Source organism: Oncorhynchus tshawytscha, linkage group LG16 (assembly GCF_018296145.1).
Source record: "Oncorhynchus tshawytscha isolate Ot180627B linkage group LG16, Otsh_v2.0, whole genome shotgun sequence".
Taxonomy (NCBI): domain Eukaryota; kingdom Metazoa; phylum Chordata; class Actinopteri; order Salmoniformes; family Salmonidae; genus Oncorhynchus; species Oncorhynchus tshawytscha.
In genome coordinates, this window is record NC_056444.1 from 22,011,482 (window position 1) to 22,033,339 (window position 21,858).

The 21,858-nt window shown below is 41.3% G+C and overlaps 1 protein-coding gene across 1 annotated transcript in view; it reads right to left on the reverse strand.

The window, feature by feature from the left end:
• Positions 1 to 4,166: 4,166 nt before the first annotated feature.
• dok6 (docking protein 6) overlaps positions 4,167 to 21,858 on the reverse strand; it is a 77,002-nt gene continuing 59,310 nt past the window's right edge. The window contains 1 exon segment of the mRNA XM_042298978.1: positions 4,167 to 5,680. Within this exon segment, the coding sequence (XP_042154912.1) occupies positions 5,529 to 5,680 (152 nt within the window). The 3' untranslated portion in view covers positions 4,167 to 5,528.

Consider the following 21,858-nt stretch of genomic DNA (forward strand, 5'->3'; position numbering starts at 1 on the left):
ACATTGTATGATTTTTAAGTAATTAATTTTTATTTTATTGCATGACATAAGTATTTGATCACCTACCAAACAGTAAGAATTCCGGCTCTCACAGACCTGTTAGTTTTTCTTTAAGAAGCCCTCCTGTTCTCCACTCATTACCTGTATTAACTGCACCTGTTTGAACTCGTTACCTGTATAAAAGACACCTGTCCACACACAATCAAACAGACTCCAACCTCTCCACAATGGCCAAGACCAGAGAGCTGTGTAAGGACATCACAGATAAAATTGTAGACCTGCACAAGGCTGATATGGGCTACAGGACAATAGGCAAGCAGCTTGGTGAGAAGGCAACAACTGTTGGCGCAATTATTAGAAAATAGAAGAAGTTCAAGATGATGGTCAATCACCCTCGGTCTGGGGCTCCATGCAAGATCTCACCTCGTGGGGCATCAATGATCATAAGGAAGGTGAGGGATCAGCCCAGAACTACACGGCAGGACCTGGTCAATGACCTGAAGAGAGCTGGGACCACAGTCTCAAAGAAAACCATTAGTAACATACTATGCCGTCATGGATTAAAATCCTGCAGCGCACGCAAGGTCCCCCTGCTCAAGCCAGTGCATGTCCAGGCCCGTCTGAAGTTTGCCAATGACCATCTGGATGATCCAGAGGAGGAATGGGAAAAGGTCATGTGGTCTGATGAGAGGAAAATAGAGCTTTTTGGTCTAAACTCCACTCGCTGTGTTTGGAGGAAGAAGAAGGATGAGTACAACCCCAAGGACACCATCCCAACTGTGAAGCATGGAGGTGGAAACATCATTCTTTGGGGATGCTTTTCTGCAAAGGGGACAGGACGACTGCACCATATTGAGGGGAGGATGGATGGGGCCATGTATCACAAGATCTTGGCCAACAACCTCCTTCCCTCAGTAAGAGCATTGAAGATGGGTCGTGTATGGGTCTTCCAGCATGACAACGACCCGAAAAACACAGCCAGGGCAACTAAGGAGTGGCTCCGTAAGAAGCATCTCAAGGTCCTGGAGTAGCCTAGCCAGTCTCCAGACCTGAACCCAATAGAAAATCTTTGGAGGGAGCTGAAAGTCCGTATTGCCCAGCGACAGCCCCGAAACCTGAAGCATCTGGAGAAGATCTGTATGGAGGAGTGGGCCAAAATCCCTGCTGCAGTGTGTGCAAACCTGGTCAAGAACTACAGGAAACGTATGATCTCTGTAATTGCAAACAAAGGTTTCTGTACCAAATATTAAGTTCTGCTTTTCTGATGTATCAAATACTTATGTCATGCAATAAAATGCAAATTCATTACTTACAAATCATACAATGTGATTTTCTGTATTTTTGTTTTTGATTCCGTCTCTCACATGCTTTGTAAGTAGGAAAACCTGCAAAATCGGCAGTGTATCAAATACTTGTTCTCCCCACTGTATTAAAAAGTGGTATCAACAAATATTATGACAAAGTAACAAAACACAAAAGCATGTAGTGTGTGACTATTTAGACACAAACATCAAACTAACATTGAGGTGGTACTGTAGGAACATTACCATTGTATAACGTACAGTGGTGTTAAGTACTTTAAGTAAAAATACTTTAAAGTACTACTTAAGTCTGTTTTTTGGGGGGTAACTTTACTTTACAACTTTTACTTTTACTTCACTACAGTCCTTAAGAAAATACAGTACTCTTTAATCCATACTAGTTACCTGACACCCAAAAGTACTCGTTATATTTTGAATGGTTAGCAGGACAGGAAAATTGTCAATTTACACACGTATCAAGAGAACATCCCTACTGCTTCTTATCTGGCGGACTCAATAAACACACATGCTTCGTTTGTAAATGATGTCTGAGTGTTGGAGTGTGCTCCTGGCTATCCATACATTTAAAAAACAAGAAAATGATGCAATCTGGTTTGCTTAATATAAGGAATATGAAATGATTTATACTTTAGCTTTTTTTTTATACTTATGTAAATGTTAGCAATTACATTTACTCTTGATACTTAAGTATAGTTAACCAAATACTTTTGGACTTTTACTAAAGTAGAATTTTATCTGGGTGACTTTCACTTTTGAGAAGTGTTCTATTAAGATATCTTTACTTTTACTCAAGTATGACAATGGGCACTTTTCCCACCACTGGTAATGTAGTACCATTGAAGACAGAAAACGTCTACTGTCTATTTCTATACTATATTCAAACAAGATGTGGCTGACATAAACAGTGTGAGAAAGACATGTAAAGTGGAAAACAACAAATAATGAATGTCACAGAACTACCTGGTACTACTTTCTCTCATTACCACAGTTGTATAAATACTCCAAACAAACTACAACTACTTTCTCTCCCTACCACAACTGTATAAACACTCATCACAAACAAAATGGAACTACTTTCTCCCTTTACAGTTGTGTAAAATAGTAGAGATGGATTAATTACATTAAACACAGGTGTGCAAGAGTGAGTTTTACCTAGTTATCATTGTATCAGATAGATACTGAGAACCTTTAGTAGAAGGGCACTTTCTTTGTTAATCCAACCCATGTTAAGGTTAAATTGATTCACTTATAATATACAGTAATTAAACAAACAGCAAATTGTGTGTAACTGTGAGATCTAAACATACAGTGGGGCAAGAAAGTATTTAGTCAGCCACCAATTGTGCAAGTTCTCCCACTTAAAAAGATGAGAGAGGCCTGTAATTTTCATCATAGGTAGACTTCAACTATGACAGGCAAAATGAGAAAACAAATCCAGAAAATCACATTGTAGGATTTTTAATGAATTTATTTGCAAATTATGGTGGAAAATAAGTATTTGGTCACCTACAAACAAGCAAGAGTTCTGGCTCTCACAGACCTGTAACTTCTTCTTTAAGAGGCTACTCTGTCCTCCACTCGTTACCTGTATTAATGGCACCTGTTTGAACTTGTTATCAGTGTAAAAGACACCTGTCCACAACCTCAAACAGTCACACTCCAAACTCCACTATGGCCAAGACCAAAGAGCTGTCAAAGGACACCAGAAACAAAATTGTAGACCTGCACCAGGCTGGGAAGACTGAATCTGCAATAGGTAAGCAGCTTGGTATGAAGAAATCAACTGTGGGAGCAATTATTAGGAAATGGAAGACATACAAGACCACTGATAATCTCCCTCGATCTGGGGCTCCACGCAAGATCTCACCCCGTGGGGTCAAAATGATCACAAGAACGGTGAGCAAAAATCACAAAACCACACAGGGGGGACTAGTGATTGACCTGCAGAGAGCTGGGACCAAAGTAACAAAGCCTACCATCAGTAACACACTACGCCGCCAGGGATTCAAATCCTGCAGTGCCAGACGTGTCCCCCTGCTTAAGCCAGTACAATGTCCAAGCCCGTCTGAAGTTTGCTAGAGAGCATTTGGATGATCCAGAAGAAGATTGGGAGAATGTCATATGGTCAGATGAAACCAAAATATTTTGGTAAAAACTCAACTCGTCGTGTTTGGATGACAAAGAATGCTGAGTTGCATCCAAAGAACACCATACCTACTGTGAAGCATGGGGGTGGAAACATCATGCTTTGGGGCTGTTTTTCTGCAAAGGGACCAGGACGACTGATCCGTGTAAAGGAAAGAATGAATTTGGGCCATGTATCGTGAGATTTTGAGTGAAAACTTCCTTCCATCAGCAAGGGCATTGAAGATGAAACGTGACTGGGTCTTTCAGCATGACAATGATCCCAAACACACACCGCCCGGGCAACGAAGGAGTGGCTTCGTAAGAAGCATTTCAAGGTCCTGGAGTGGCCTAGCCAGTCTCCAGATCTCAACCCCATATAAAATCTTTGGAGGGAGTTGAAAGTCTGTGTTGCCCAGCAACAGCCCCAAAACATCACTGCTCTAGAGGAGATCTGCATGGAGGAATGGGCCAAAATACCAGCAACAGTGTGTGAAAACCTTGTGAAGACTTACAGAAAACGTTTGACCTGTGTCATTGCCAACAAAGGGTATATAACAAAGTATTGAGAAACTTTTGTTATTGACCAAATACTTATTTTCCACCATAATTTGCAAATAAATTCATAAAAAATCCTACAATGTGATTTTCTGGATTTCTTTTCTCATTTTGTCTGTCATAGTTGAAGTGTACCTATGATGGAAATTACAGGCCTCTCTCATCTTTTTAAGTTTGAGAACTTGCACAATTGGTGGCTGACTAAATATTTTTTGGCCCACTGTATGATATTCATAGATATTATTTTATAATGTGCCCTGGATGTTTCTGGGATTCCATATAAACATATCTATCTCCTATGAAAATAAATATTCAAACGTTGACCAAAATAATTCACACAACAAAGAAAGGAAGTAGCTCAAAAGGATAACAGTGTTTCGACTGATTTGCTCATCCGTATACCTCAATAAAATGATTGTCTTTTCTTGTGAACATTGACTCTGTGTTCGTACGATCTGTGAATTTGTGGATCATATCTTTTCTCAGATAATGACAGACGACAAGTCTTTTTTTTGTTTAAATTGGACAAGACTATTTTCAGAATGTCTTGCACCTAAGAGGAGCCGAGGGCATAGATATACTAGAATAATGAAAGACACGGACCCGGGACAGAGATTAAGCCTGTGGGTGTCTGGTACAGTAGTGTCACACTCTGCAGTCTGCATGCGTCAGAAGGCACTTCATACTGTGGCTGGAGGACAGGGCGAGAGGTCTGGAAAACATCAATAGTCAGACCAAGCATGGTCACAGTCTGAGTGCTCCAGACAGAAGCCAAATAAACTGCTTGTTCACAAGGGTCAGCCTTAAATAGGCTATAGTCTATACTGTAGGTCCTAGTCAAGTTGGACTTAGATATAGCCTATAGGTGCTAGGCAGATTTGTTAATATTTTCATTGTATGGTTTTGTTCATGCGTTTGGAATTTGGGATGATTTGTATAGATTTTTAAATATGTCTATCTCAGACCTGTACTCGTGAACAGGCAAACCATTTTGAATAGAGGGACGTGGTGCTTGTTGCAGGTAAACTAAAAAGCCCACAAATATTTCAGAACGTTACAAGTTTTCCCTAATGAATGGGCCCCAGCAGGTGTCAGAACATCAGTGTGGGGAAAATTAAAGGATGAAAAACACATTCCAATTTTTTGGACCTTCAGTCACAAGACATTAACAACTTACAAACATAACCCTTTTCAGCATTGCTTTGCAATCTGCATAAACTTTAGACATTTCAAACAAGGGACTTTACAGTGAAAGGACCCAAAGTACTCGCAAACACTATGACACGTACAGTATGTCTCCCTTTTGAAAACTACAAGAGAAATATTTTTGGTGCAATTGTTTTAGCCTATGTTGTCTCACAACGGGTACAAAAAAGTCTAGAATAATATATATATATGTACCGCTCTACAATTAACACTCGTCATAATTTATTAACATACAATGCCATATTATACATGTTCCTATACATATTTCTACAGCCTTCTAAAGTGTTGGAATGTCCAGGTTTGTCCTGTAAGTGCTTGTCATTGGAGCATCCCCTGGTTGCAGTTTGAGCCATAGCCACTGGAGGGGGAAAGTGCCTCTTCCTGGTGCTGAGAGGACTGCTCTTCTTCTGTCTGTTCAGAGAGGAAGCTGGGGAAGGTCTGTGCTCGGGGGATCATCGTCAGGCTCGTACCTGGAAACAACAGGAGAAGACAGTGGTGAGGAAAAGGATAGTCTCTCTGGCTATGGTCCATACTAGGTCATTCAGTGCCTTCAGAAATGATTCATTCCCTTTATTCCACATGTTGTTGTGTTACAGCCTTAATTCAAAATGGATTAAATCAATTGTTTTGCCTCACCCATCTACACATAACACACCATAATGACAAAGTGAAAACATATTTTTACAAATTTATTGAAAATGAAATATAGAAATATCTCATTTATGCAATTATTCACACCCCTGAGTCAATACATGTTAGATTCACCTTTGGCAGCGATTACAGCTGTCTTTCTAGGTAAGTCTCTAAGAGCTTTGTATGCCTGGGTTGTATAATATTTGCACAGTCTTTTTTAATTATTTTTGAAATTCTTCAAGATCTGTCAAGTTGGTTGTTGATCATTGCTAGATAGCCATTTTCAAGTCTTGCCGTAGATTTTAAAGCTGATTTAAGTCAAAACTGTAATTAGGCCACTCAGGAACATTCAATGTCATTTTGGTAAACAGCTCCGGTGTAGATTTGGCCTTTGGATTTGGATTATTGTCCTGCTGAAAGGTGAATTCATCTTTCAGTGTCTGGTGGAAAGCAGATGGAATCAGGTTTTCCTCTAGGATTTTGCCTGTGCTTAGCTCTATTCTGTTTATTTTTTATCCTGAAAAACTCCCCAGAACCTTAACTATTACAAACATACCCATAACATGAGGCAGCCACTACTATGCTTGAAAATATGAAGAGTTGTACTCAGTAATGTGTTGTATTGGATTTTTCCCAAACATAACACTTTCTATTCAGGGAAAAAGTTAATTGCTTTGCCAATTTCTTTTACAGTATTACTTTAGTGACTTGTTGCAAACAGGATGCATGTTTTGGAATATTTTTTATTCTCAAAAGACTTCCTTCTTTTCACTCTGTCAATTAGTTTAGTATTGTGGAGAACCAACAATGTTGCTGTTCCATCCTCAGTTTTCTCCTTTCACAATCATTAAACTCTGTAACTGTTTTAGAGTCACCATTGGCACTCATGGTGAAGTCCCTGAGTGGTTTCCTTCCTCTCCGGCAACTGAATTAGGAAGGACGCCTGTATCCTTGTAGTGACTGGGTGTATTGATACACCATCCAAAGTGTAATTCATAACTTCACCACACCCAAAGAGATATTCAACGTTAGGTTTAAAAATCAACCAATAGGTGCTTCCCTGGTCTTTGTGGTTGAATCTGTGTTTTAAATTCTTTCTGAAGGCGCACTGTACATTGTATTCACTCCCATTTGACGTTTTAATTTAATGTAAAATAGATAAAATCGAGATGTATTGGTCACTGACCTACACACTATACCCCATAATGTCAAAGTGGAATTATGTTTTTTTATTTTACATTTTTGCAAATGAATTAAAATGAGAAATATCTTGAGGCAATAAGTATTTAACCCCTTTGATATAGCAAACCTAAATAATAGCAACCCTAAAACATTTGCATAACAAGTCACAAAATAGGTTGCATGCACTCACTCTGTTTGCAATAACGGTGTTTTGCATGCCCCACACACACAATTACCTGGAAGGTCCCTTAGTTGAGCAGTGAATTTCAAACACAGATTCAACCACAAAGACCAGGGAGGTTTTCCAATGCCTCGCAAAGGAGGGCACCTTTTGGTAGATGGGTGAAAAAAGAAAACGTTCAACATCCCTTTGAGCATATTGAAGTTATTGATTACACTTTGGATGGTGTATCAATACACCTTGTCACTACGAAGATAAAGGCATCCTTCCTAACTAAGTTGCTGGAGAGGAAAGAAACCGCTCAAGGATTTCACCATGAGGCCAATGGTGACTTTGAAACAGTTAGAGTTGAATGGCTGTGATAGGAGAAAACAGCATTGTAGTTACTCTACAATACTAACCTAAATTACAGAGTGAAAAGAAGGAAGACTGTACAGAAGAAAATATATATTAAAAAATTATCCAGTTTGCAACAAGGCACTAAAGTAATACTGCAACAAAAAAAATGTGGCAATGTAATTACCTTTCTGTCCTGAATACAAAGCGTTATGTTTGGTGCAAATAAAATACAACACATTACTGAGTACCACTCTCCATATTTTCAAGCATAGTAGTGGCTGTATCATGTTATGGGTATGCTTGTAATCGTTAAGGACTGGGGAGTTTTTCAGTATAAAAAAATAAACAGAATGGAGCTAAACACAGGCAAAATCCTAAAGGATAACCTGGTTCAGTCTGATTTCCTCAATACACTGGGAGATTAGTTAACCTTTCAACAGGACAATAACCTAAAACACTTAGCCAAATCTACACTAGAGTAGCTTACCAAGAAGACAGTGAATGTTCCTGAGTGGATAAGTTAGTTTTGACTTAAATCTACTTTAAAAAATGGCAAAACCTGAAAATGGTTATTTAGCAATGATCAACAAAAGCTCTTAGAGACCTACCAAGAAAGACTCATAGCTGTAATCGCTGCCAAAGGTGCTTCTACAAAGTATTGACTCAGGGGTGTGAATCCTTATGTAAATTGGATATTTCTGTATTTCATGATCAATACATTTGCTAAAATGTCTACAAGCATGTTTTCACTTTGTAATTATGGGGCATTGTGTGTAGATGGGTGAGAAAAACATATCTAATTGATTTTGAATTCGGGCTGTAACACAACAAAACATTTTATAAGTCAAGGGGTATGAATAACTTCTGAAGGCACTTAATTATATGTAGTATGCTGTGGGTGTTGGAAGAGTGTGTCTTGTTTCACCCATCCTGAAACATAGAATATGTTTGTCTCATATCGCTTTGACAATCTGAGAGTGTCTGTTGAAAACACATGTTCACAACAACAATTCAGTGTTTGCTTTGTTGTACTGCACAGCGCTAAACATTTAGCTTGTTTCTCTGCAAAAAAAACACCTCTCTTCTTAATCCAAATTATTTATCCAATTTGCTTCCGACATCCTGTTTTCAGATATTTTTGGAAATGGGTGTAAATGGATACTTTGGGGGGTGTTTTTCACTTAGACTCCGGTCATTAATAATGGATGGGAGTCAGCTGGTCTCGGAAATGTGTGGCGGTAAGATGAGGACACAGTAGAGTGCAGAGGACTGCTGATTGGGTGTTGCTGACCAGGAAGGAAGTGGATATCAATCAATATTTCATGAGGTCCAGAAGAACCCTTTAGACTATATGCTGCAATCAACTGTACCTCCAACACCTCTGGCTGTTTATTAACTATATTCATCCAATCTAATAGACCAAGCAAAGCAAATTATACATCAATACACTGTGCAAGCTTTGTTAGAGATTAATTGAAACTGAACTCATGAATTGCAAATGATAGGTTATGTTCTATGGTACAGGTATGTCCATTTTAATATCAAAGACAGTAATTCCTTGCTTTATTCCTTGCCAGTTGTGAACCCCCTCCAGTGTGCCCCTGTGTCTGTAAGCTGTAGCTGGATCCTATCAGGAGGGAATTGGTGTGTGGTTCCTGGTCTGTGCCACTCTGTGCCACCCTGTCTCTTCAGTGTGGTGCCAGGCTAGCCGTGCCACCACACTGTGTGTCTGTCAATGACTCCTCCACATAAACCATGTTCCAGTCACCTTGGCAAGCGCTGCCAAACTGCAGATAACATGGCGTGGGAGCAGGGGCAGAGACAGAGAGGGAGAGAGGGGAGGATTGTTTGATTACATGTGAAAGAAAATGTGTATGAGAATGGAGAGAGTGAAAGAAAGAGAGATTAGAAAAGTGAGTCCGAGAGCGAGTGAGCAACAAGGAAGGAGAAACAAATAGTGAGAGAGACCAGTGTGAGTGGGTGATGTGAAGCCAATCACAGCAGTGTGTCTCAGAGAGAACATGTGAAGTGAGTCACACATACACTTTGAAAATACTGCACTGGTGAAAATCTATTCTCCAGAAAACAGAAGTAGAATTATCTGATTCAGAATGTCCCTAGTACAGATCCTCCAACATTCGCTCACTCTACCACTTTAGAAAATCACTGAGACCGTAACGAGGGAAAAAGGGAACATTTCTCTTTTTGTCTCCGTATTACATTTGTGAAACAGCCGGGGTGCAGCCAACCACAGCCCTCTCATCTATCTCTGCCAAGACAATTTTTTTCTCTACCCACCACAATGTAGGCTGGAAATGGAGTCTTCCAGTCCAGCTCAGAGTGAGAAAACACAACAGAACTAAACATCTGCTGGGCCTTAAACAGTGTGTGTGTGTGTGTGTGTGATAAGACCCCTGTCGAGATCCAAGCTCTGGACGCAGACCCCTGTCTGGACTGTAGTAGACACACAGGCTATGGACCGCCGCAGCCCCCCACCTCCTCTGCTCTGAGAGGCAGAGAAAGCCACAGAGAGTGAAAGAGCGAGAGCCACAGAGAGAGACAGAGCCACAGAGAGATGGAGCGCTACCGAGTGAGAGAGCCACAGAGAGAGAGCCACAGAGAGAGAGCCACAGAGAGAGAGCCACAGAGAGAGAGAGAGAGAGAGCCACAGAGAGAGCCACAGAGAGAGAACCACAGAGAGAGGAGATTACCTTGTCCTACTGTCACCAACAGAACAAGGTCTACAGGAACAACTTAACATTCTTTGGGATTACAACATCAACTTTCATAAAACCAAAGTCTTGATTTTCCAGAAAAAGGCCAGGAATCAGAGCAGTAGACACTCAAATGAGGAAATACCATGGTTAAACATGCCCTGGGAATAAAAATCAGTGCCTCTGTTGGATTTGGTCTGGCAGAGAATGCACTAAAATAAAAAGCCCGCAAAGCATTTTACTCCATAACAATACAATTCAAAAAAATATATACTCCTATCCAAATCTGGTGCAAAATATTCAACAGTTTAATTTTACTAATTGCACTATATGGAAGCGAGGTTTGGGGTCCAACCTATAATTATGATTGTAAGCATTGGGAGAAAAACTCAATAGAAGATCTACATCCAGAATTCTGCATAATTGTCCTAAATATCCAAAAGAAAGTACAGAATAATGCATACAGAGTGGAACTCGGAAGATTCCCTTTAATTGTAAATATAAAGATTTTGGCATCATTTGAAATTAAGCCCCAAAACATCCTTAGAATTCAAAATACTCGAAACCAAAGAGCTGAACTGTGAATGTCAACTGTTAAAAACACTAAACAAACCTATTATTCAAACATACAGAGAAATCAATCAAACTGTCAGAGAAATGAAAACCTTTTTGACAAATTGGGAAAAGAAAAACACACAATAAACTAAATTGCTATTTGGCCCTCAAAAGAGAATAAAAATTGGAAGAATATCTCTACTGTCAGAGCTACAAAACAGAGACAGACCCCAACCAAATACAGGCTCAGCGACCACCAATTGGCTATAGAAAAGGGGGTGACACAAAGCGACATGGCTACGCAAAGAGGAGCGTCTATGTGGTCACTGCACGACAGGGGAGGTAGAGACAGAGATGCACCATTTCCTCTACTGTGAGAAATACTCCCAAATAAGATAATATTTTTAAAGAAAATATCTCAATCAATTCCCATCTTCTGTGCATTTACTAATGACATAAAGCTGGGAAATATTCTGGGTGAGGGAGAAACTGCAAATATCATATGTACAGTTGAAGTAGGAAGTTTACATGCACTTAGGTTGGAGTCATTTAAAACTCATTTTTCAACCACTCCACAAATTTCTATTTAACAAACTATAGTTTTGGCAAGTCGGTGAGGACAATTACTTTGTGCGTGACACAAGTAATTTTTCCAACAATTGTTTACAAACAGATTACTTCACTTATAATTCACTGTATCACAATTCCAGTGGGTCAGAAGTTTACATACACTAAGTTGACTGTGCCTTTAAACAGCTTGGGAATTCCAGAAAATGATGTCATAGCTTTAGAAGCTTCTGACATCATTTGAGTCAATTGGAGGTGTACCTGTGGATGTATGTCAAGGCATACCTTCAAACTTAGTGCCTCTTTGCTTGACATCGTGGGCAAATCAAAAGAAATCAGCCAAGACCTCAGAAAAAAAATTGTAGACCTCCACAAGTCTGGTTCATCCTTGGGAGCAATTTCCAAAAGCCTGAAGGTACCACGTTCATCTGTACAAACAATAGTACGCAAGTATAAACACCATGGGACCACGCAGCCGTCATACCACTCAGGAATGAGATGTGTTCTGTCTCCTAGAGACGAATGTACTTTGGTTCGAAAAGTGCAAATCAATCCCAGAATAACAGCAAAGGACCTTGTGAAGATGCTGGAGGAAACAGGTACAAAAGTATCTATATCCACTGTAAAACTGTGATAACGTGCGTCTCGGTGAGAGGTGTAGGAGTCAGGCGCAGAAGAGCAGGGATGTCTGAGAAGCGTATTTAATAATATAGTCCACCATTACAAAAATTGCAGACGAAAATCCCAAAACTACGCTCTCGAATACTCGTGGAAACGCACGGAGGAACAAACACAGTTCCGCCACTTTACATACACGTGCGTAATAGTGAAAACAACAAACATCAAATACAATCAAGCGCAATACACAGAAGTCTAATCCCGCAAGAACTAAGGCAGGCAACAGGTACCCTATATACACACAGAAATAAACGCAAATGAAACCAGGTGTGAAAAAAATCCCAGACAAAACAAACAGAAAAGGGAGAAGGGATCGGTGGCGGCTAGTAAACCGGCGACGCCGACCGCCGAGCGCCGCCCGAACTGGGAGAGGAGTTACCTTCGGTAGAAGTCGTGACAAAAACGAGTCCTATATCGACATAACCTGAAAGGCCGCTCAGCAAGGAAGAAGCCACTGCTCCAAAACCGATATAAAAAAGCCAGACTACGGTTTGCAACTGCACATGGGGACAAAGATCGTACTTTTTTGGAGAAATGTCCTCTGGTCTGATGAAACAAAAATAGAACTGTTTGGCCATAATGACCATCGTTATGTTTGGAGGAAAAAGGGGGATGCTTGCAACCCGGAGAACACCATCCCAACCGTGAAGCACGGGGGTGGCAGCATCATGTTGTGGGAGTGCTTTGCTGCAGGAGAGACTGGTGCACTTCGCAAAATAGATGGCTTCATGAGACAGAAAATTATGTGGATATATTGAAGCAACATCTCAAGATATCAGTCAGGAAGATAATTTGGCTAAGGTGTATGTAAACGTCTGACTTCAACTGTATATGATTGCCATAGTCTGAGGGACATCCCATGAATATTAATTTGCTGAATGATTTACATTGTATATAACTTACTGTTAATACATAGTGGAACCATCATCCATGTACATGTTGTTTATTATTCATCAGACATACTCTTTCTATTTGTTTTTTATAATTTTATTTTTATCTAATTAAATGTTTTGACCGAAGATTACACAATACAACATCAGTAGTGTTGTACCTGTATACATGATTATCCTGTATGTACTATTTATTCAAATGCTATTATTACAACTAAAATGAAGTGTATTTCATTATCCTCATCACATTGCACAGTATTTACTGAAATGCCGCACCACTGTACTGCTTTGGCAATATCTACAAATTGTATTTCATGCCAATAAAGCAATCTGAATTTGCGAGAGAGAGCGCATGCGAGAGAACAGAGAGATACAGAAAAAATATAGAATTGGAGTTGGATAAATCTAGATAAACATTCATTTTTTAAGCAAGGACTTATGCAGAATACTAACCTCAACATCAAAACCTTCAATTCAAATCACAATTCTAGACCTAAAAGCTTGATTTTGGACTATTACTACCAAAGACCATCAGTGGAAAATGGCACGTAATTACATGGTTGACATTTTACCTTCTCCCAAACAATTGTGCTCTTTTGTATTTTTTGTGTGTTTTGTGTAACTTATTTTTTAACTTATTGTGTACATAATGTTGCTGCTACCGTCTCTTATGACCAAAAATAACTTCTGGACATCATAAAAGCGATTACTCACCACTTTTTCCTTTAACGAGTCCGACAAGAAGGATATCCTGCTTTCACTGGAACAGGCCCAGATCCCCGCATTTTGAGTGAAGAAAAGACGACGGAAAAGGGGACGCAGATCGGGGATCCTTCTGAGAATCCGGAGGTGAGCAAGTAAACTCCCAATGCCTTCCATTCTTCTTGCTAACGTGCAATCATTGGACAATATTATTGATGACCTACGATTAAGATTATCCTACCAACGGGACATTAAAAACTGTAACATCTTATGTTTCACCGAGACCTGGCTGAATGAAGAGACGGACAATATAGAGCTAGCGGGATTTTCCATGCACCGGCAGAACAGAGACGCTACCTCTGGTAAGACAAGGGGTGGGGGTGAGTGTCTTTTTGTCAATAACAGCTGGTGCGCGATGTCTAATATTAAAGAAATCTCGAGGTATTGCTTGTCTGAGGTAGAGTACCTTATCATAAGCTGCAGACCACAATATCTACCAAGAGAGTTCACATCTTCATTATTCATAGCCTTTACATTTGAAGTCGGAAGTTTACATACACCTAAGCCAAATACATTTAAACTCAGTTTTTCACAATTCTCAACATTTAATCCTAGTACAAATTTCCCGTCTTAGGTCAGTTAGGAACACCACTTTATTTTAAGAATGTGAAATTTATTTAAGCTTTTATTTCATTCATCACATTCCCAGTGGTTTACATACACTCAATTAGTATTTGGTAGCATTGCCTTTAAATTATTTAACTTGGGGTCAAACGTTTCGGGTAGCATTGGGTAAGTTGGGTGAATTTTGGCCCATTCCTCCTGACAGAGCTGGTGTAACTAAGTCAGGTTTGTAGGCCTCCTTGCTCACACATGCTTTTTCAGATCTGCCCACAAATTTTCTATAGGATTGAGGTCAGGGTTTTGTGATGGCCACTCCAATACCTTGACTTTGTTGCCCTGACAACAGTTGCCCTGTTGCCACAACTTTGGAAGTTTGCTGGGGTCGTTGTCCATTTAGAAGACCCATTTGAGACCAAGCTTTAACTTCCTGACTGATGTCTTGAGATGTTGCTTCAATATACAGTGAGGGAAAAAAATCCAGAAAAACGCATGTCAAAAATGTTATAAATTGATTTGCATTTTAATTAGGGAAATAATTATTTGACCCCTCTGCAAAACATGACTTAGTACTTGGTGGCAAAACCCTTGTTGGCAATCACAGAGATCAGACATTTCTTGTAGTTGGCCACCAGGTTTGCACACATCTCAGGAGGGATTTTGTCTCAGTCCTCTTTGCAGATCTTCTCCAAGTCATTAAGGTTTCGAGGCTGACGTTTGGCAACTCAAACCTTCAACTCCCTCCACAGATCTTCTATGGGATTAAGGTCTGGAGACTGGCTAGGCCACTCCAGGACCTTAATGTGCTTCCTCTTGAGCCACTCCTTTGTTGCCTTGGCCGTGTATTTTGGGTCATTGTCATGCTGGAATACCCATCCACAACCCATTTTCAATGCCCTGGCTGAAGGAAGGAGGTTCTCTCCCAAGATTTGACGGTACATGGCCCCATCCATCGTCCCTTTGATGCGGTGAAGTTGTCCTGTGCCCTTAGCAGAAAAACACCCCCAAAGCATAATGTTTCCACCTCCATGTTTGACGGTGGGGATGGTGTTCTTGGGGTCATAGGCAGCATTCCTCCTCCGCCAAACACGGCGAGTTGAGTTGATGCCAAAGAGCTCCATTTTGGTCTCATCTGACCACAACACTTTCACCCAGTTGTCTTCTGAATAATTCAGATGTTCATTGGCAAACTTCAGACGAGCATGTACATGTGCTTTCTTGAGCAGGGGGACCTTGCTGGCGCTGCAGGATTTTAGTCCTTCACGGCGTAGTGTGTTACCAATTGTTTTCTTGGTGACTATGGTCCCAGCTGCCTTGAGATCATTGACAAGATCCTCCCGTGTAGTTCTGGGCTGATTCCTCACCGTTCTCATGATCATTGCAACTCCACGAGGTGAGATCTTTCATGGAACCCCAGGCAGAGGGAGATTGACAGTTCTTTTGTGTTTCTTCCATTTGCGAATAATCGCACCAACTGTTGTCACCTTCTCACCAAGCTGCTTGGCGATGGTCTTGTAGCCCATTCCAGCCTTGTGTAGGTCTACAATCTTGTCCCTGACATCCTTGGAGAGATCTTTGGTCTTGGCCATGGTGGAGAGTTTGGAATCTGATTGATTGATTGCTTCTGTGGACAGGTGTCCTTTACAGGTAACAAACTGAGATTAGGAGCACTCCCTTTAAGAGTGTGCTCCTAATCTCAGCTCGTTACCTGTATAAAAGACACCTGGGAGCCAGAAATCTTTCTGATTGAGAGGAGGTCAAATACTTATTTCCCTTATTAAAATGCAAATCCATTTCTAACATTTTTGACATGCATTTTTCTGGATTTTTTTGTTGTTATTCTGTCTCTCACTGCTCAAATAAACCTACCATTAAAATTATAGACAGATCATTTCTTTGTCAGTGGGCAAACATACAAAATCAGCAGGGGATCAAATACCTTTTCCCTCACTGTATCCACATAATTTTCCTGCCTCATGATTCCACCTATTTTGTGAAGTGCACCAGTCTCTCCTGCAGCATAGCACCCACACAACATGATGCTGCCACTCCCATGCTTCACGGTTGGGATGGTGTTCTTCGGCTTGCAAGCCTCCCCCTTTTTCCTCCAAACATAACGATGGTCATTATGGCCAAACAGTTCTATTTTTGTTTCATCAGACCAGAGGCCATTTCTCCAGAAAGTATGATCTTTGTCCCCATGTGCAATTGCAAATCTTAGTCTGGCTTTTTTTATATTGGTTTTGGAGCAGTGGCTTCTTCCTTGCTGAGTGGCAGGTTATGTCGATATAGGACTTGTTTTACTGTGGATATAGACACTTTTGTACCTGTTTCCTCCAGCATCTTCACAAGGTCCTTTGCTGTTATTCTGGGATTGATTTGCATTTTCAAATCAAATCAAAAATCAAATCAAATCAAATGTATTTGTCACATACACATGGTTAGCAGATGTTAATGCGAGTGTAGCGAAATGCTTGTGCTTCTAGTTCCGACAATGCAGTAATAATCAACGAGTAATTTAACCTAACAATTCCAAAACTACTACCTTATACTCACAAGTGTAAAGGGATAAAGAATATGTACATGAATGAGTGATGGTATAGAACGAGTGATGGTACAGAACGGCATAGGCAAGATGCAGTCGATGGTATCGAGTACAGTATATACATATGAGATGAGTAATGTAAGGTATGCAAACAAAGTGGCATAGTTTAAGGTGGCTAGTGAAACATGTATTACATAAAGATGCAGTAGATGATATAGAGTACAGTATATACATATGAGATGAGTAATGTAGCGTATGTAAACATTATATTAAGTAGCATTGTTTAAAGTGGCTTACATCAATTTCCATCAATTCCCATTATTAAAGTGGCTGGAGTTGAGTCAGTGTGTTGGCAGCAGCCACTCAATGTTAGTGGTGGCTGTTTAACAGTCTGATGGCCTTGAGATAGAAGCTGTTTTTCAGTCTCTCGGTCCCTGCTTTAATGCACCTGTACTGACCTCGCCTTCTGAATGATAGCGGGGTGAACAGGCAGTGGCTCGGGTGGTTGTTGTCCTTGATGATCTTTATGGCCTTCCTGTGACATCGGGTGGTGTAGGTGTCCTGCAGGGCAGGTAGTTTGCCCCCGGTGATGCGTTGTGCAGACCTCACTACCCTCTGGAGAGCCTTACGGTTGTGGGCGGAGCATTTGCCGTACCAGGCGGTGATACAGCCCAACAGGATGCTCTCGATTGTGCATCTGTAGACGTTTGTGAGTGCTTTTGGTGACAAGCCGAATTTCTTCAGCCTCCTGAGGTTGAAGAGGCGCTGCTGCGCCTTCTTCACGACACTGTCGGTGTGGGTGGACCAATTCAGTTTGTCCGTGATGTGTTCGACGAGGAACTTAAAACTTACTACCCTCTCCACTACTGTCCCATCGATGTGGATAGGGGGGGTGCTCCCTCTGCTGTTTCCTGAAGTCCACAATCATCTCCTTTGTTTTGTTGACGTTGAGTGTGAGGTTATTTTCCTGACACCACACTCCGAGGGCCCTCACCTCCTCCCTGTAGGCCATCTCGTCGTTGTTGGTAATCAAGCCTACCACTGTAGTGTCGTCCGCAAACTTGATGATTGAGTTGGAGGCGTGCATGGCCACGCAGTCGTGAGTGAACAGGGAGTACAGGAGAGGGCTCAGAACGCACCCTTGTGGGGCCCCAGTGTTGAGGATCAGCGGGGTTGAGATGTTGTTACCTACCCTCACCACCTGGCCCGCCAGGAAGTCCAGTACCCAGTTGCACAGGGCGGGGTCGAGACCCAGGGTCTCGAGCTTGATGACGAGTTTGGAGGGTACTGTGGTGTTAAATGCTGAGCTGTAGTCTATGAACAGCATTCTCACATAGGTATTCCTCTTGTCCAGATGGGTTAGGGCAGTGTGCAGTGTGGTTGAGATTGCGTCGTCTGTGGACCTATTTGGGCGGTAAGCAAATTGGAGTGGGTCTAGGGTGTCAGGTAGGGTGGAGGTGATATGGTTCTTGACTAGTCTCTCAAAGCACTTCATGATGACGGAAGTGAGTACTACGGGGCAGTAGTCCTTTAGCTCAGTTACCTTAGCTTTCTTGGGAACAGGGACTATGGTGGCCCTCTTGAAGCATGTGGGAACAGCAGACTGGGATAAGGATTGATTGAATATGTCCGTAAACACACCAGCCAGCTGGTCTGCGCATGATCTGAGGACGTGGCTGGGGATGCCGTCTGGGCCTGCAGCCTTGCGAGGGTTAACACGTTTAAATGTTTTACTCACGTCAGCTGCAGTGAAGGAGAGTCCTCAGGTTTTGGTTGCGGGCCATGTCAGTGGCACTGTATTGTCTTCAAAGCGGGCAAAAAAGTTATTTAGTCTGCCTGGGAGCAAGACATCCTGGTCTGTGACAGGGCTGGTTTTCTTTTTGTAATCCGTGATTGACTGTAGACCCTGCCACATACCTCTTGTGTCTGAGCCGTTGAATTGTGACTCTACTTTGTCTCTATACTGACGCTTAGCTTGTTTGATTGCCTTGCAGAGGGAATAGCTACACTGTTTGTATTCGGTCATGTTTCCAGTCACCTTGCCCTGGTTAAAAGCAGTGGTTTGCGCTTTCAGTTTCACGTGAATGCTGCCATCAATCCTTCTGGTTTGGGAATGTTTTAATCGTTGCTATGGGAACAACATCGTCAATGCACTTTCTAATGAACTCGCTTACCGAATCAGCGTATTTGTCAATGTTGTTGTTGGAAGCAATGTGGAACATATCCCAGTCCACGTGATCGAAGCAGTCTTGAAGAGTGGAATCAGATTGGTCGGACCAGCGTTGAATAGACCTGAGTGCGGGAGCTTCTTGTTTTAGTTTCTGTCTGTAGGCAAGGAGCAACAAAATGGAGTCATGGTCAGCTTTTCCGAAAGGAGGGCGGGGGAGGGCCTTATATGCGTCGTGAAAGTTAGAATACCAATGATCCAAGGTTTTACCAGCCCTGGTTGCGCAATCGATATGCTGATACAATTTAGGGAGTCTTGTTTTCAGATTAGCCTTGTTAAAATCCGCAGCTACAATGAATGCAGCCTCAGGATATGTGGTTTCCAGTTTGCAAAGAGTCAAATAAAGTTTTTTCAGGGCCATCGATGTGTCTGCTTGGGGGGAATATATACGGCTGTGATTATAATTGAAGAGAATTCCCTTGGTAGATAATGCGGTCGACATTTGATTGTGAGGAATTCTAAGTCAGGTGAACAGAAGGACTTGAGTTCCTGTATGTTGTTGTGATCACACCACGTCTCATTAATCATAAGGCATACGCCCCCACCCCTCTTCTTACCAGAAAGATGTTTGTTTCTGTCGGCGCGATGCGTGAAGAAACCAGATGGCTGCACTGATTCCATTAGCGTCTCTCGAGTGAGCCATGTTTCCGTGAAGCAAAGAACGTTAGTCTCTGATGTCTCTCTGGAATGCTACCCTTGCTCGGATTTCATCAACCTTGTTGTCAAGAGACTGGACATTGGCGAGTAGTATGCTAGGGAGTGGTACATTTTTCACACCAAAGTATGTTCATCTCTAAGAGACCGAACGCATCTCTTTCCTGAGAGGTATCACAGCTGCGTGGTCCCATGGTGTTTATACTTGCGTAGTATTGTTTGTACGGATGAACGTGGTACCTTCAGGCATTTGGAAATTGCTCCCAAGGATGAACCAGACTTGTGGAGGTCTACAATTTTGTTTCTGAGGTCTTGGGTGATTTCTCTGATTTCTGATTACACCTTTTCTGTCTCATCCTGGAATAAACTAGGTCTGAGGTCATCTGTTTTTGACCTAAAGAGCAGGAACCCAGACTTCATCAAAGAAATTGGAAATATCCATCCTACAAGAAACATGGTATAAAGGAGACCTCTAGGTAGCCCTCTAGGCTACAGAGAGGTGGTAGTCCCATCCACCAAACTACCAGGTATGAAACAGGGAAGAGACTCAGGGGATGTGCTAATTTGTAATTTGGTATAGAGCAGACCTAGCCCACTCTATTAAATTAGTCAAAACAGGAACATTTTACATCTGTCTAGAAATGAATAAGGAAATTATCTCAACAGAGAAAGATGTCCTCATGTGTGCGACCTATATACCCCCAATAGAACCCCCATACTTTAACGATGACAGCTTCTCCATCTTAGAAGGGGAGATCAACAATTTCCAGGCCCAGGGACATGTACTAGTCTGTGGTGACCTAAATGCCAGAACTGGACAAGAACCTGACACCCTCAGCACACAGGGGGACAAACACCTACCCGGAGGGGACAGCATTCTCTCCCCCATATGCCCCTCAAGGCACAACTATGACAACATAACCAACAAAAATGAGTGAAAACAATATACTGAGCAAATGTCAAATTGGCTTTTTACCAAATTATCATACGACAGACCATGTATTCACCCTGCACATCCTAATTGACAAACAAACAAACCAAAACAAAGGCAAAGTCTTCTCATGCCTTGTTGATTTAAAAAAAAAGCCTTCAACTCAATTTTGCATGAGGGTCTGCTATACAAATTGATGGAAAGTGGTGTTGGGGAAAAAACATATGACATTTTAAAATCCATGTACACTAACAACAAGTCTGCAGATAAAATAGGCAAAAACACATACACATTTCTTCCCACAGGGCCCTGGGGTGAGACAGGGATGCAGCTTAAGCCCCACCCTCTTCAACATATACAGTGGGGCAAAAAAGTATTTAGTCAGCCACCAATTGTGCAAGTTCTCCCACTTAAAAAGATGAGTGAGGCCTGTAATTTGCATCATAGGTACACTTCAACTATGTCAGACAAAATGATATTTTTTTTCTTCTAGAAAATCACATTGTAGGATTTTTAATGAATTTATTTGCAAATTATGGTGGAAAATAAGTATTTGGTCACCTAGAAACAAGCATGATTTCTGGCTCTCACAGACTCCTCTTAAAGAAGCTGCACTTCCTAACCTCCTACCAAATGTATGACCATATTAGAGACACATATTTCCCTCAGATTACACACATCCACAAACAATTTGAAAACAAACCCAATTTGGATGAACTCCCATATCTACTGGGTGAAATACCAGAGTCTGCCATCACATCAGCAAGATTTGTGACCTGTTGCCACAAGAAAAGGGCAACCAGTGAAGAACAAACACCATTGTAAATACAACCCATATTTATGTTTAATTATTTTCCCTTTTGTACTTTAACCATTTGCTCATCGTTACAACACTGTATATATACATAATATGACATTTGTAATGTCTTTATTCTTTTGGAACTTCTGTGAGTGTAATGTTTACTGTTCGTCTTTATTGTTTATTTCACTTTTGTATATTATCTACTTCATATGCTTTGGCAATGTTTCACATGCCAATAAAGCCCCTTGAATTGAATTGAGTGCGAGAGAGAGAGCGCTAGAGAGAGTGAGAGTACGAGCACGCAAGACATAGAGAGACAGAGAAAGTGAGAGCACACGTGCGAGAGAGAGTGTGCGCTAGAGAAGAGAGTATGCACTAGTGCGAGAGAGCGTGAGAGAGAGAAGGCAAGAGAGAGCACGAGAGAGAA